Source organism: Carcharodon carcharias, chromosome 7 (assembly GCF_017639515.1).
Source record: "Carcharodon carcharias isolate sCarCar2 chromosome 7, sCarCar2.pri, whole genome shotgun sequence".
Lineage (NCBI taxonomy): Eukaryota > Metazoa > Chordata > Chondrichthyes > Lamniformes > Lamnidae > Carcharodon > Carcharodon carcharias.
Window position 1 is genome coordinate 173877652 of NC_054473.1, and position 17537 is coordinate 173895188.

At 44.7% G+C, this 17537-nt stretch overlaps 1 protein-coding gene across 1 annotated transcript in view; it reads right to left on the reverse strand.

Moving 5' to 3' along the window:
* The window catches only part of dusp22a (dual specificity phosphatase 22a), a 129743-nt gene that overhangs the window by 90293 nt on the left and 21913 nt on the right, over nt 1-17537 (reverse strand). Inside the window, exon 3 of the mRNA XM_041192676.1 lies at nt 14702-14784. Within this exon, the coding sequence (XP_041048610.1) occupies nt 14702-14784 (83 nt within the window). The remainder of the gene's footprint in view (nt 1-14701; nt 14785-17537) is intronic.

A 17537-nucleotide genomic window follows, 5' to 3' on the forward strand; every position in this document is an offset into this window, starting at 1 on the left:
GAGAGAGTGCAGTGGAGATTTACCAGGATGTTGCCTAGGCTGGAGAGTTTTAGTTATGAGGAGAGATTGGATAGACTGGGGTTATTTTCCCTGGAGCAGAGGATATTGAGAGGGGACACGATTGACTGTATGAAATTATGAGGGGCATAGATAGGGTAGATGGGAAGGAACTTTTCCCCTTGGTAGGGGATCAAAAGCAGGGGGCATAGATTTAACGTAAGGGCAGGAGGTTTAGAGGGGATGGGAGGAAGAATTTTTTCACCCAGAAGCTGGTGGGAGCCTGGAACTCACTGCCTGGAAGGGTGCTGGAGGCAGAAACCCTCATAACATTTAAGAAGTATTTGGAAGTGCACTTGCGATGCCATGTCATACAAGGCTATGGGCCTGGTGCAGGAAAATGGGATTAAGATATTTAGCTACTTGTTTGACCGCCGCAGACTCAATGGGCTGAAGGGCCATTTTCTGTGCTGCAGACCTATATGACTCCATGACTCTTTGACTATGAGTGTATTCATGTACCACCATGGAACATTGTATTCATGTACCACCGTGACACTGTGTATTCATGTACCACCGTGATACTGTGTAATCATGTACCACCATGGCACAGTGTACTCATGTACCACCATGGCACAGTGTATTCATGTACCACCATGACACTGTGCATTCATGTACCACCATACTACAGTGTATTCTTGTACTACCATGACACAGTGTATTGATGTACCACCATGACACAGTGTATTCATGTACCACCATGACACAATGTATTCATGTACCACCGTGATACTGTGTAATCATGTACCACCATGGCACAGTGTGTTCATGTACCACCGTGACACTATGTTTTCATGTACCGCCATGGTACAGTGTAATCATGTGCCACCGTGACACAGTGTGTTCATGTACCACTGTGACACTGTGTATTCATGAACCATCATGACACAGTGTATTCTTTTACCACCATGACGCTGTGTGCTCAGGTACCACCATGACACAGTGTATTCATGTACCACCGTGACACTGTGTATCCATGTACCACTATCTCACAGTGTATTCATGTACCACCATGGCAAGGTGTATTCATGTACCTCCATGACACAGATTGTTCATGTGCCACCATGACATAGTGTATTCATGTACCTCCATGACACAATGTATTCATGTACCACCATGGCACAGTATATTCATGTGCCACCATGACACTGTGTATCCATGCACCACCATGGCACAATGTATTCATGTACAACAATGGCACAGTGTATTCATGTACTACCATGACACAGACTGTTCATGTACCACCATGACATAGTGTATTCATGTAGCTCCATGACACAGTGTATTCATGTACCACCATGGAACAGTGTATTCATGTACCACAAGGGCACAGTGTATTCATGTACCACCATGGCTAAACGTATTCATGTACCACCAGGATACACTGTATTCATGTACCACAAAGGCACAGTGTATTTATGTACCGCCATGACACAGATTGTTCATGTACCAACATGACATAGTGTATTCATGTACCTCCATGACACAATGTATTCATGTACCACCATGGCGCAGTATATTCATGTGCCACCATGACACTGTGTATCCATGCACCACCATGGCACAGTGTATTCAAGTACAACAATGGCACAGTGTATTCATGTACCACCATGACACAGACTGTTCATGTGCCACCATGACATAGTGTATTCATGTAGCTCCATGACACAGTGTATTCATGTACCACCATGGCACAGTGTGTTCATGTGCCACCGTGACACTATGTATTCATGTACCGCTATTGTACAGTGTATTTATGTGCCACCGTGACACAGTGTATTCATGTACCACCATGGCACAGTATATTCATGTGCCACCATGACACTGTGTATCCATGCACCACCATGGCACAGTGTATTCATGTACCACCATGGCACAGTATATTCATGTACCACTATGACACAGAGTGTTCATGTGCCACCATGACATAGTGTATGCATGTACCTCCATGACACAGTGTATTCATGTACCACCATGGCTAAATGTATTCATGTACCACAATGATACAATGTGTTCATGTACCACAAGGGCACAGTGTATTCATCTACCACCATGGCTAAATGTATTCATGTACCACCATGATACACTGTATTCATGTACCACAATGGCACAGTGTATTCATGTACCACCATGGCACAGTATATTCATGTACCACTATGACACAGAGTGTTTATGTGCCACCATGACATAGTTTATGCATGTACCTCCATGACACAGTGTATTCATGTACCACCATGACACTGTGTATTCATGTACCACCATGGCACAGTGTATTCATGCACCACCATGGCACAGTATATTCATGTACCCACCATGACACAGAGTGTTCATGTGCCACCATGACATAGTGTATGCATGTACCTCCATGACACAGTGTACTCATGTACCACCATGACACTGCGTATTCAGGTACCACCATGACACAGTGTATTCATGTACCACCGTGACACTGTGTATCCATGTACCACTATCTCACAGTGTATTCATGTACCACCATGGCAAGGTGTATTCATGTACCTCCATGACACAGATTGTTCATGTGCCAACATGACATAGTGTATTCATGTACCTCCATGACACAATGTATTCATGTACCACCATGGCACAGTACATTCATGTGCCACCATGACACTGTGTATCCATGCACCACCATGGCACAATGTATTCATGTACAACAATGGCACAGTGTATTCATGTACCTCCATGACACAGACTGTTCATGTACCACCATGACATAGTGTATTCATGTAGCTCCATGACACAGTGTATTCATGTACCACCATGGCACAGTGTATTCATGTACCACAAGGGCACATTGTATTCATGTACCACCATGGCTAAACGTATTCATGTACCTCCAGGATACACTGTATTCATGTACCACAAAGGCACAGTGTATTTATGTACCGCCATGACACAGATTGTTCATGTACCAACATGACATAGAGTATTCATGTACCTCCATGACACAATGTATTCATGTACCACCATGGCACAGTATATTCATGTGCCACCATGACACTGTGTATCCATGCACCACCATGGCACAGTGTATTCAAGTACAACAATGGCACAGTGTATTCATGTACCACCATGACACAGACTGTTCATGTGCCACCATGACATAGTGTATTCATGTAGCTCCATGACACAGTGTATTCATGTACCACCATGGAACAGTGTATTCATGTACCACAAGGGCACAGTGTATGCATGTACCACCATGGCTAAATGTATTCATGTACCACAATGATACAATGTGTTCATGTACCACAAGGGCACAGTGCATTCATCTACCACCATGGCTAAATGTATTCATGTACCACCATGATACACTGTATTCATGTACCACAAGGGCACAGTGTATTCATGTAACACCATGGCACAGTGTGTTCATGTATCACCATGTCACAGTGTATTCATGTACCACCATGGCAAAGTGTATTCATGTACCTCCATGACACAATGTATTCATGTACCACCATGGTGCAGTATATTCATGTGCCACCATGACACTGTGTATCCATGGCACAGTGTATTCATGTACTACCATGACACAGACTGTTCATGTGCCACCATGATATAGTGTATTCATTTAGCTCCATGACACAGTGTATTCATGTACCACCATGGCACAGTGTATTCATGTACCACAAGCGCACAGTGTATTCATATACCACCATGGCACAGTGTGTTCATGTATCACCATGTCACAGTGTATTCACGTACCACCATGGCTAAATGTATTCATGTACCATCCTGGCACCACAAGAACATAGGAGCAGATATTAGGCCCTTTGGCCCATCGGGTCTGTTCCGCCATTCAATCATGGCTGATAAGTTTCTCAACCCCATTCTCCCACCTTCTCCCCGTAACCTTTGATCCCCTTACCAATCAAGAACCTATCTATCTTGGTCTTAAATACACTCAATGACCTGGCCTCCGCAGCCTTCTGTGGCAATGAATTCCATAGATTCACCACTCTCTGGATAAAGAAGTTTCTCCTCATCTCTGTTCTAAAAGGTCTTCCCTTTACTCTGAGGCTGTGCCCTCAGGTCCTAGTCTCTCCTATTAAAGTCCGCTCTATCCAGGCTTTTCAGTATTCTGTAAGTTTCAATCAGATCCCCCCTCATCCTTCTAAACTCCATTGAGTATAGACCCAGAGTCCTCAAATGTTCCTCATATGTTAAGCCTTTCATTCCCGGGATCTCTCCAGGGCCAGAACATCCTTCCTGAGATACAGGGCCCAAAAGTGCTCACAATATTCTACATGTGGTCTGACCAGAGCCTTATAAAACCTCAGCAGCACATCCCTGCTTTTATATTCTAGTCCTCTGGAAATAAATGCGAACATTGCATTTGCCTTCCTAACTACCCACTCAACCTGCAAGTTAACCTTAAGAGAATCCTGGACTAGGACTCCCAAGTCCCTTTGCACTCCAGATTTCTGAATTTTCTCCCCATTTAGAAAATAGTCTATGCCTCTATTCTTCCTACCAAAGTGCATGACCTCACACTTCCCCATGTTGTATTCCATCTGTCACTTCTTTGCCCATTCTCCTAACCTGTCCAAATCCTTCTGCAGCCTCCCCACCTCCTCAATACTACCTGTCCCCACACCTATCTTTGTATCATCTGCAAACTTAGCCAGGATGCCCTCAGTTCCTTCATCTAGATCATTAACGTATAAAGTGAAAAGTTGTGGCCCCAACACTGACCCCTGCGGAACTCCACTAGTCACCGGCCGCCATCCTGAGAAGGACCCCCTTATCCCCACTCTCTGCCTCCTGTCAGACACCCAATCTTCTATCCATGCTAGTACCTTGCCTCTAACACCATGGGCTCTTACCTTACTGAGCAGCCTCCTGTGCGGCACCTTGTCAAAGGCCTTCTGGAAGTCCAAGTAGATAACATACATTGGCTCTCCTTTGTCTAACCTATTCGTTACCTCCTCAAAGAATTCTAACAGATTTGTCAGGCATGACCTCCCCTTGATGAAACCATGCTGACTTTGCCCTATTTTACCATGCACTTCCAAGTATTCTGAAATCTCATCCTTAATAATGGATTCTAAAATCTTACAAACGACTGAGGTCAGGCTAATCGGCCTGTAACTTCCTGTCTTTTGCCTCACTCCCTTCTTGAACAGGGGGGTTACATTAGCGATTTTCCAGTCCTCTGGGACCCTCCCTGACTCCAGTGATTCCTGAAAGATCACCACTAATGCCTCCACTATCTCTTCAGCTATCTCCTTCAGAACTCTGGGGGTTAATCCACCTGGTCCAGGTGATTTATCCACCTTCAGACCTTTCAGTTTTCCTAGCACCTTCTCCTTGGTAATGGCCACCATACTCACCTCTATCCCATGACTCTCTTGAATTTTGGGGATGTTACTCATGTCTTCCACCGTGAAGACTGATGCAGAGTACCTATTTAGTTCCTCCACCATTTCTTTGTTCCCCACTACTACTTCTCCAGCATCATTTTCCAGTGGCCCAATGTCCACTTTTGCCTCTCTCTTACCCTTTATATATCTAAAAAAAACTCTTGCAATCTTCTTTTTTATTACTGGCTAGTTTAGCCTCATATTTAATCTTCTCCCTCCTTATTTCTTTTTTAGTTGTCCTCTGTTGGTCTTTGTAGGCTTCCCAATCCCCTGGTTCCCACTGCTCTTTGCCACATTGTATGCTTTCTCTTTAGCTTTTATGCTGTCCCTGACTTCCCTTGTCAGCCATGGTTGCCTCGTCCTCCCTTTAGTATGCTTCTTCTGTCTAGGGATGAATTTTTGCTGTCTCCCAAATTACTCCCAGAAACTCCTGCCTTTGCTGTTCCACTGTCTTTCCTGCTAGGCTCATCTCCCTGTCAATTCTGGCCAGCTCCTCCCTCATGCCTCTGTAGTTGCCTTTATTCAACTGTAATACCGTTACATCTGATTCCAGCTTTCTCCTCTCAAGTTGCAGGGTAAATTCTATCATATTATGGTCACTTCCTCCTAAGGGTTCCTTCACCTTAAACTCCCTTTTCAAATCTGCCTCATTACACATCACTAAATCTAGAATTGCCTGTTCCTTAATGGCACCATGTATTCATGAGCCACTATGGCACAGTGCATTCATATACCACCTAGGCACAGTATATTCATTTACCACCACGGCTAAATGTATTTAGGTACCACCATGGCACGGTGTATTCATGTACCACCATGGTACAGTGTATTCATGTACCACGATGACACTGTGTATTCATGTACCGCCTTGGTACAGTGTATTCTTGTACTACCATGGCACAGTGTACTCATGTACCATGGTGACATTATGTATTCAGGTACCATCATGGCACAGTGTATTCATGTACTATCATGGCACAGTGTAATCATGTACCACCATGGCACAGTGTATTCATGTACCAACATGGCCAAATGTATTCACATACCACCATGGCACAGTGCATTTATGTTCCACCATGGTACAGTGTATTCATGTAGCACCATGACACAGGGTGTTCATGTGCCACCATGACACTGTTTATTCATGTACCACCACGGCACAGTGTGTTCATGTACCACCATGGCACAGTGTGTTCATGTACCACCATGGCACAGTGTGTTCATGTACCACCATGGCACAGTGTGTTCATGTACCACCATGACATAATGGTTTGGAATATATGCTGTAGGCAGGCTCCGCACACCCCAGCATAAATGTCAGAGGTAAGCCACATCTGTTTCACCAGCTCGCCCTACTTTAATTTTTTGGGCAATAGCCCTTTACTTAGTATGATGTTGGATTTGTGTCCATCTCCAGGAAGACGTCACAGTGCCTCATAGAGCTGCTGGCCAATCGGAGGCTGGCAGCGCCAGCAGGAGCCGCGGCCACTGCCAATACTGCAGGTAGGCTAAGGAGGTGGCATTCAGTGATAAACCCAGACATTCAGCTAAGTCCATGATCTCCCCTGGTGCCAGGCTGACAGGCCCCAGTGAGGTGGTGTGGGCAGCAGAAGGGAATGGTGGACATGGCGAGGGGCCTCCGATTGGCAGCGGGTGTCTGGCAAGAGGCAGTCCTACCACACCTCCCCACCCTCCCCCCCCCGCCCCCCCACCCCATACCGGGGTGCTGGTGGGATGAATCCTTTAATCACCCACTAAAGGGCCTCAGTTGGCTCAGAATCGGATGATCCATCTGATACCTCTCCTGCTATTCGTAACATCGCAGTGGGGATGCATACATGTCAGTGGCAGGCCAATGGCACAGCACCCAAATTTATGGGCACACCTGCCTGCTTTCCACTTGCCAATGACCCGTAAGATCCAGCCCCTGAATCTGGGGCCATGCTGGTACCGGTGGTCAGATGCCAGCGTGGCACAAATGACTTCTGATACCCCCATGGCACAGTGCATTTACTTCATGACTATTTGTGGGATCGCGTTGTGCACAAATTGGATGCTGTCTTTTCATTACAGCAATGACCATGCTTCAAAAGTACTCTTTCATCTTTGCAGCGCTTTGGAACGTCCCCAGGTTAGGAAAGGCATTGTATAAATTAAAACCTTTCTCTCCCTGACTCGTCTGCCTAACTCTGTCAAGGGCATGTACATCGAGAAAGATAAGGGGAGAAAAACAGGAAAAACATCGAAATGTGCAAGTTCCTGTGTCACTTTGTTTTTTTAAGGTCAGCCAGGTCCTACACCAGTGGCTACAGCAATAATTGCTCTACCGCTTCAATCAGGTCATGAATGGTAACAAGGTGAAAATAGGTTCCTGGCCATTATTACTTATTTTTGTTTTTTAGATTTTGTTTTTATTTATGAAACGTATCAGTTTCCTCTTAAATAGTTGTCAAAGCCCTTGAAAACAAGACAACTGCAGCCTACAATCTTGTGACATTTCCCTTCTTGATCTATGTTGCACCATTCGCCAAGTTTCTTTCTGTCGTCAACCTTAATCAGGTTGATCTGATGCTCAGCACAGAGTGCCTCGATCAAGTTAACACACTGTGCCTCGTCGCAGTTGCCTGCCAGGACACACAAGCGAGCCTGCCGTTTGTCCAGCACTCGGAGGCCACAGCACAAGCCATCGTGGATGTCTGCAGTCTGAGCATTTCCTGAAGCGCAGTGTTAACATCCAAGATGTCGCCTGCAGTTGTGCATCCCTCGGCCACTGAGCTGTTTCTTGTCCCACAGAAGGGCAGTTTGCCTGCGCAAGTGGAGCACAGGCTGTCACTGACCTCAGAATCCAGCTCAGAGGAATTAACTTCCAACTGATACCAGGCGGACACAGCAATTAGGCCTTCCGGATTTGGCAGCAGACATCGCTTGCACGCACAGTCACACCTCAGCAGCAGAGGACATCATTTGTTACATGTTATAATGCTCCCAATATAAACTGAGCAGCCTGAGACTCACTCTGACCGTACAGGGTCCACTAGAATTTTGAACACTCCATGGGGTCCACTAGCATTTGTGGACATTCTACCCGAATTCACCCAGATTGATGACACAGCATGAAGCTCACCCCAAGGGGTACCATCTGGCAAAATGGTTTAGAGCTCGCTGTACCTAATTTATAATCAGGAATGTCCCAACTGCCTCAACAATTGTCTGTTTAGGAAAACTATTGAAATCCATTAATTCAGATGGATGAATGCCAATTTAAGGCGAAAATAAGATCACAACTGACCGACCACAGTACATACTGGAGCTTTTGCAACAAAAGCCTTCCCAGGCAGCCAACATAGCAGCTCTGACACCCAGGTTAGGAGTAGACTGCTTGTCCCCCAAATCACAAGAGTGACCCTTTGGTACAATATCTGGAGTCACTCCTCAAACAAAGAATCACCAGCCAAGTTCAGAAAACCAACATCAATTAAAAAAGAACATCAGAGATAGCTAGATTTCTGGAGACTGATGACATCAAGGGATATGGAGATGGTGCGAGAAAGTGGCATTGAAGTAGATGATCAGCCACAATCTAATTGAATGGTGGAGCAAGCTTGACGGGCCGAATGGCCTACCCCTGTTCCTATGTTCTTATCATCTATTCATTATCTCATTGCTGTTTGTGGGATCTTACTGTGCACAAATTGGCTGCTGTGTTGCCTGCTTTACAACTGTGACTCCGCTTCAAAAGTCCTTTTTTGGCTGTAAAGCACTTTGGGGCATCCTCGGATTGTGAAAGGCACAAAATAAATGCAAGCGTTTCTTTCTGTTGTTACGACATCCGTCTTTTCAGGCAAGTTCTGAGCTCTGCAGCTTTCAAAAAGTGAGAAGCAAGTGCAGGTCTGTATCGCAAAAATTAAAATCGGTAGAGAGAAAAAAATCACCACGTAAGTTAACACCCTGCTCCAGACACGGCCGCTGGAACTCGCCACACTCTTCAGGCTCAGAAACCCCTTCCATCTCAGCTGACCCTGATCAGAATTTCCCTTTGTGATTCTTCGTCCAACTTACACAGAGGGGTAAAAGCAGGAAAGTCAGAGCTGCGGTGTCATTGCTTTCATGATAATCTATACTGATGGAGTAACCAGGCACTCGCTGGGCAGTTCATTGAAAGGGCCAAAACGGCATGACAGAAGTAAAGGGGTAGGGATGAGATGGATTGATGGAAGGGAATCAAACCTGGGGCAAAAAACGTCTTCCTCTTGCCCCCAATTTGCGAGCTAAAGGAAAGTTGCTTGCTCCAATTATGTGCTAAAAATACATTGAAATTCTAGTCTAGGAACTTTATTTTTCCATGGGATGTGAGGCAAAGCCAGCATTTGTTGCCCACCCCTAATTGTCCTTGAACTGAGCAGTTTGCTCAGCCATTTCTGCTGTGGGTCTGGAGTCACATGTAGGCCAGACCAGGAAAGGATGGCAGATTTCTTTCCCAAAAGTGAAGCAGATGGGTTTTTATGACAATCAATGATAGTTTCAGGGCCACTATTACTAAGCCTAGATTTATGGCCCCAATTTTTAAAATTGCATTCAAATTGCACCAGCTGCCATGGTGGGATTTGAAGCCGTGTCCCCAGAGCATTAGCCTGGGCCTCTGGATTACTGGTCTAGTGACACTACCACAACACCACCATCACCCCTTCATTGGGGTGTGATAAGTTAGTGAAACCTGTTTCACGCTAGCTATCAATGTTACATCACATAGAAAACCCTCAGCCAATGCTGGCGGTATGGTCAATGGGCTTTTCCCAATGCTGTGTTATAAATGGAGCCCATTTAACTCTCAGTGAACATTATAGAACTAGACCAGACTGCACAAGACTCAAAGCTTATCTTTTTTTTAAGCCATTTTTAAGAACATCTACAAGGCAATTTAAATCCAATTACTTTTATGAATAGCCCCGTCTACTACCCTAGCGCCTCACCATTATCGACTCTGGGTCTAAAGCATAAATCACCTGCTTTACAGCACATTTAGAATCAATCCCTTTTTATTTTGCATTCACACATGTGCCTTTATTTTAGTTTCTTGAGGTATCGCAAACTTTCCATTGCTTATTAAAAAAATCAAACCTGCTTTCCATTCATAACCATTTACTTTAAAGGACCTGTTTCAATTATAAAAAGTGAGAGTTGCCAATACTCACAAATTTTTAAAAATTAGCCATTGCAAGAAATTGATTGACTTTGTTGCTTTTACAATAACTTCTTTGAGAAGTTATTGAATACAAGGGAGCTGTATTAATTTGTACATTTGGGATGGCAGAGGTCCAAGTCTAACAACTGTCACTGCTCATTAACCCAGGTGCTTTGCACTATCAGATCCAACCGTTAGTCATTGTGGAAATTGCTTCTGAGCGTCACTCAGCTTGGTATCCCCTCAAAACCAGGCGCTTACAAATTTTCATCTCCAATATAAAATGGCTGCTTGTCAAGCTTTATAATTTTGACACTTTAACATGTGGCAGATTCAAAACACACATATACCCTTTTTTTTTTCCAAACCGGTACCAATGGTGATTTCCCCTTCCCTCCTAGCTGTTTTTTCTAGGTGCACAATACCATACCATTGCCCGGCAATCTGGGTGTGAAATTAAGAAGGGTGCTTAAAAAGGCCAAGAAGAGGGGGGGACGGAAAGGAAGAAACAGAATGGAGAGAAGTGGAGGGGCGAGGGGGGGAAAGAGGCAGGTCAGCGAGAGAAAAACAAAGAGAAAGAGAGTGCTGGAGAGAGAGAGAGGTAGGGGAAAGAGGCAGGGGAGCAAGAAGGAAAGAGGGAGTGAGAGATGGGACAGAGAGAGTGGAGAGAGAGCGACAAGGGAGCAAGAACAAGAACTCAGGAGAGAATAAAGGGGGGGAGAGAGGGAAGAGAGAAGCAGTGGATCAAGAGACAGAACAAGAGAGAGAGAGAAAGAGAGCAAGAGAGAAACACTATCATTTCATAATTCACTTCAAAAGTACCAAGGCCAAACTTTGTTTATGACAGCCTGTGCCTGCTTACATCCAAAGAAACCTATTACTTCTTTCCTATCTGTTACATTGCACAATCTAATCCAATTCAAATCTATTAATCTAAGCTCAATCTAGTCGCCCTAGCATCTGCACTGAAGCTTGATGTGGTTCACTGGAAACTGTCAGACCACCCAGCGGATGTGCCCTCTGGTGTGTCAAGACAGGACAGGAAAATTGTGTAGACGGGCTCCTAATTGAACTGTTTACACCAGCTTGATTCAAACCAATTTGCTTCTGGGTTTGTTTTTTGACCAGTATCAGGAAGTGCAAGGCTTTGCTCCAATCAAACATCATCGCAAAATTAATTTGCATCCTTTGTATTGTCCACTTGATTCAAAACAGCTGCACGTTGGAAAACCATGGACAGGGCTTTAAAAACCTAAAACCAAGGGGTTTTCACTCAATGTGCAATACATCACACACAATTTTGTGCCAGGATGGTACGCTGTGCTTACAAAGCAGTTTGAGTCATATACTGTAAAGAAATGTCAGTCCTATGGGGTTCAGCTTCCTTCAGTAATTTGGAACCCCAGGGCCAAATCAGCAACCCAGCTAAATACCTTAACGCTTTGTCAGCTAGGAAATTTAAAAATGGAAGAGTTCTGGGGAAAGAACAGGGGAGTGGGACAAACTGGATAGCTCTTTAAAGGGCCAGCACAGGTACAATGGGCCAAATGGTCTCCTTCTGTGCTGTGTCATACAATGATTCCATAAAGTTTTTGAGGTGCCCCTTTACAGTGCAGGCAATAATAGATATTCTGATTAATATGGTAGATGCATTAAAAGAAACATTTCTCAGGAGTGCCCTGAGTGATTGGCTATGGATTTGTAGCTGCTTCTATTGCACAGCAACTTTCCCCCAACATTAGTCTTGCCAACTTGGAAAGACACAAAGGAGAGACCATTCCCTCACTATGAAGAGGGAAAAAGGAAACAACAGCATGGCGAGTAACCAGGAGCTGCTCTCAGATACCCACATGCCTCCCAGTGGCGGTAATTAGTGCACGACTGGCACAGCTCAACTGGAAAGGGCGATGTGTTATGGTGAGATTTTAGTCCAAAGAGGCACAAAAGAAGAAAATAGTTTGCTAAGAAAAAGAGACAATGTTTACAGATCTTAATTCAGGTTGTATTTTGTAAAGTTTTCTGGAAAGTTTCACATCAAGAGTTGGTCTACATCTTTTTTAAGAGTTAGGAAAAGTCATTGATTCTTGGCAACAGCCACAATACCCTGCAAGCTCTTTACATTCTCACTGGCTGCTGATCTGAGCTCTGACGTTCACTCGATCTTACTTCCTTACTCACCCTGTTCCCCCCGCCCCAAACATATTGCTCATCTACCCTCACTGACCGCCTCCTTTCCAAACCTGTCAGCTATCACTTCATAATTGCCTAGTGGCTCTGTGAGTTTGTCCAGTGAATGCAGCAGACATACAGGCTCGGCTGAGATGAATTAGCTGTGATGAATTCATGTGGGATGAATTAGCAAATTGCTACTGGGGCACTGAGTTGGGTTAGGTTCACATACAAAGGATGTGTAAGTGGCAAGGCTGCCAGTGCCCACAGAAGTGAATGCCAGCACAAAGTAAATGGCGCAATAGCAACTTGGGGCTGAATTATATCGGCTGCCCATGGGCAGGAAAGGAGGCCAATGGACCTGTATATTAGGACATTGTGCCATCGGCGGCATGCCCGCTACCCATCCAGTGGCCCCCACCACCCCCCCCATTGCGATTTTACAAGCAGCATGGGAGGCATCAGGTGGATCACCCACACATGGCCCATTTCAGGCCCCTAAGTGGGCAATTAATGCCCAGTTAGGGGCCTCATCCTGCCGCTACTGGGAATTTCTACCGGCGAGAGAGACTCATGCCAAGCAGCCACCGCAGCAGGTTTCCCTGCTTGGCTGGTGATAGGCAGGGGGCAGCTTCCTTAACTGACCCCCTGGCCCATTGGAGGGTCCCCCCCACCCCACAAGGTGTAACCCCTCACCAGGTTCCCTTCCCTCCCATGGCCTCTCAAGCTCTGGCCCCAGTGCCCCTCATGACCAGGCTCCCTGACACCCGCTTGCAAATTTCCGATCCATCGCAGCTCGCCTCCTCAGCACTCGGGTGGAGTGCCAGCAGTGGCCATCTTTCCCACGGGAGGCAGCACTACTTCTTGTCCCTGAGGGGTGGAAATCGCATCTCCAGCCTACTAATGGCCAGGCAGTCGGTTATCCCCTCGAATTTTTAGTTGGGACAGGGGGAGAGGGACCACGACATTCTGTACAACTCAGCCCTTGATGTAGTGGCCAACATAATGTTAAGCTGAGATTTGGGGCAGGGTGGAAGCTATTCAAAAGAAAGAAGTTGCGTTTATGTAAAGCCTTTCACAACTCCATGATGTTCCAAGGCACCTTGGAGCCAATTAAGTGCTTTTGAAATGCTAAAAAGTAAGAAGCACAGCAGCAAGTTTGTGCATGGCAAGCACCCACAAACAGCAACGAGATAATAACCAGATAATGCTTTTAGTAATATTAATTAAGAGATAAATATTGGCTCGTCTTCAAAATAGTGCCTTGGGATCCCGTTCGGGAAAGCAGTGGTATTGTCACTGGACTCGTATTCCAGAGATCCAGGATGATGCTCTAGGGGCCCAGGTTCAAATCCCATCAAGGCTGATAGTGAAATTTGAATTCAGTAAAAAAGGAAATCTGGAATTAAAAGTCTAATGACGACCAATTGTTGTAAAAGTCCATCTGGTTCACTAATGCTCCCTTTAGGGAAGGAAATCTGACATCCTCACCTGGCCTACATATGACTCCAGACCCACAGCAATGTAAATGCCCTCTGAGCAAGGGCAATAAATGCTGGTCTAGCCAGTGATGCCCATATTCCATGAATAAAACAAAAATCTGCCCAATATCTCATCCAAAAGACAGTACTTTCAACATTCAGAGGGTGGCTGATGCCCATAGAACTGAACCCCAGTCAGTAGCTTCAGGAGAGGAGTGGAGTGCCAGCTTAGACGTTTGTGCTCAAGTGGGGCTGGAACCTGTCCTGAAGTGAGAATGTGGCCCACTGAGCCGCAGCTAACACTTGACCACAAACCAAATCGTCCAAGCTCCAACTTATGGTAACACCTTCCCATTAATGGCAGGAAATACCATTAGACAAATATAACTGTTGCAGCTCTTGCTGAGCTGAGTTGCGACACTTACCTCAAGCACAGGCTTGGCATTGTGGCAGATGGACAACACATGGGAGATGCCATTCTTTGCCAGGTTGTCTTTGTCCTGGGAGTCTGCAGGGGAGAGTAAATACAAAAACCATATTCATAGTGGCTAAACACCCAAACAAACACAAAGGATAAGGGTGAATTACAATCATGCAATTCTAACTTTCCGTAACTGTGGGATGTGGGTGGCATCACAATTAGTGAAAGTTTCTGGGTTATTTTACAATAGACCACATGGCCACATCAATAATGTTAAGTGTTGATTCAGTTCACAGTTCACAGTGAAGGTATTGAGGCAAGATAAGATCAAATAACAAAAAAGAAACACGAACTTTGGAAATCTCAAAAATAGAACAGAAAATGCTGGAAATACACAGTGGACTGATGACCTTCAAAACAAAGATATAACATGTGGGTGGGACCCTTTGTCAGAATGATTCTGATGAAGTGTCCCACCTAATCGGTGTCAGAGGACAATGGGGCTGCAGACAAGACTTCCTGTTACTCTTTGGATATTAGCAAAATATTCCAAAAATAAATCACAGCAAGGAGGAATTCCCATTCTCTTGAGCATTTACACAGAAGGCAATAGCACTGCTTGTTCCTGAGCTAACTGATTACAGAGCTCAATTTCAGTATTCATTTACACAATGGAAACAGCAAGAAATTCTCAGAGCCCAGGAGAACAGTGCTCGCATTTATCCCACAGTGACCCTGAACTTCAACCTCTGCGCACTTCATCTTCAATTCTCTGCTTCTGCCTCTTTCATAGCAGATGTAAAAGAAGTGATTTCCTTTTCCTTCATTTCTCCTCACTCCTCTCCTGAAGCTACGGACTGGGGTTCAGTTCTACGGGCATCAACCATTCTCTGAAGCACTTCTCCCAGGTGCCAAATATTTAATGATGGACCTATTTAACCATGGGAGCCATCTCGCCAGAGCCCACTCTTTCCTCACCTGACAATCCATGGGCGTGCGCTTTTCAACAGCTGTCAGATAGCAATCGGGAGCAGGAACCCCGGCTGTTCTTATTTTTCTCACCTTGTCTGGCCTGGGGGTTCTGAGGCTAGTGGCAAAACCCAAGCAACTTTGATAACCTTTTCTTCATTCGGAACATTGAAAAGAAAAATATCCCCAAACCTATTCCCTTGAGTGTAGAGGATTAGGAGATGATCTAATTGAAATAGTTAAAACGATTAAAGGATTTAACAGGGTAGAGAGAGAGCGAGAGAGAGAGAGACACATACATAAACTATTTCCTGTGGTGGAGGAGTACAGGATAATTGGGTGTAATGTTAAAATCAGAGTTAGGCTATTAAGGGGTGATGTCTGGAAGCACTTCTTCATATAAGGGGTAATGGAAATCTGGCACTCTCTCCTCCAAAAGCTGTGAAAGCTGAGGGTCACTTGGAAATTTCAAAACTGAGTTTGATAGATTTTTGTTAGGTCAGGGTTTTAAGGGATATGGAACCAAAGCAGGTAAATGGAACTGAGGTCACAATTAGCCACAATCTAACTGAATGACAGAGCAGGCTTGAGGGGCTGAATGGCCTACTCCTGTTCCTATGAAAGCATTTAACGGAGGGACAGCAAACAGAAAAGCAGCAAAGGAAGGTCAGGAATAAGTGAAAAGGGTCGAGCTCTGATTAACATCCTGTTGTTTAATGCTGACAGTTACACAATGACACTAAATATACACAAAGGAAGTATTGAAAACTTCACAGAGCAAGTGGTGAACTTTCAAAGTGAACTATAGCTAAGGATGGTGCCTCTGCCATCTCTGCACACACAGAGTTTTCTCCTCAAAACAATTACTATTTGTATTCGGAATTTTTTCTGAGAGCTCCCACGGGAGGAAATAAATCCAGTAACCATTACAGATCAATGAAATGTGGGAGGTGACAAGGATTGATTCAGAACTGGATGTTGCAACCAAATATAAAATTGTTTGCAGTGAGCCCGAGTGCCAGGTTAATTTGGGGTACGGTAGCATAGTGATTATGTTCCTGGACTAATGATCTCGAGACAAGAGTTCAAATCCCACCAATGCAGCTGGGGAATTAAATTCAGTTAATTAATCAAACAAATCTTAAATCAAAAACTGAAGCATCAGCAAGCAATGAGCCAAGGAGCTGCCTTCAGGCAGAGCATACATGAATGAACGAATGAAAATTAAAAACTAGTATCAATAATGGTGACCATGAGCTACCAGATTGTTGTGAAAGCCTTTTTGGTTCACTAATGTCCTTTAGGGAAAGAAATCTACTGTCCTTACCCGGTCTGGCCTACATGTGACTCCAGACCCACAGCAATGTGGTTGACCCTTAACTGCCCTGTGACATGGCACAGCAAACCCTTCAATGGAAATAGTGATGGGCAATAAATACTAGTCATGCACATATCCCGTGGATGAATAAATTAATGAATACTGATAGCCATCTGTCATATGGAGCTAGAGCAGAATGTTCTACCAAACACCCTGCTTTAAGGGACAGAAGAGAAGATCTGCTTTCTGAAGGTTTTCTTTCCCACTATTTTAATACATTCTTTTATGAATTGTAGAAAAGAGACAGCACCGAGAGAGGCCATTCAGTCCATTGTGCCTGCACCAGCTCTTTGTAACAGCTATCCCATCAGCCTCATTCCCCATTCCATCCTCGTAGTCCTGCAAAATTTTCCCCTTTATTATTTATCCCACTGCCTTTTGAAAGTTATCACTGAATCTGATTTCACCATCCTTTCAGGTAGTGCTTTCCAGATCATAAGAACTTGCTGCTTAAAAAAAACATCTTCACGCCGCCTCTATTTTTTGAACCATT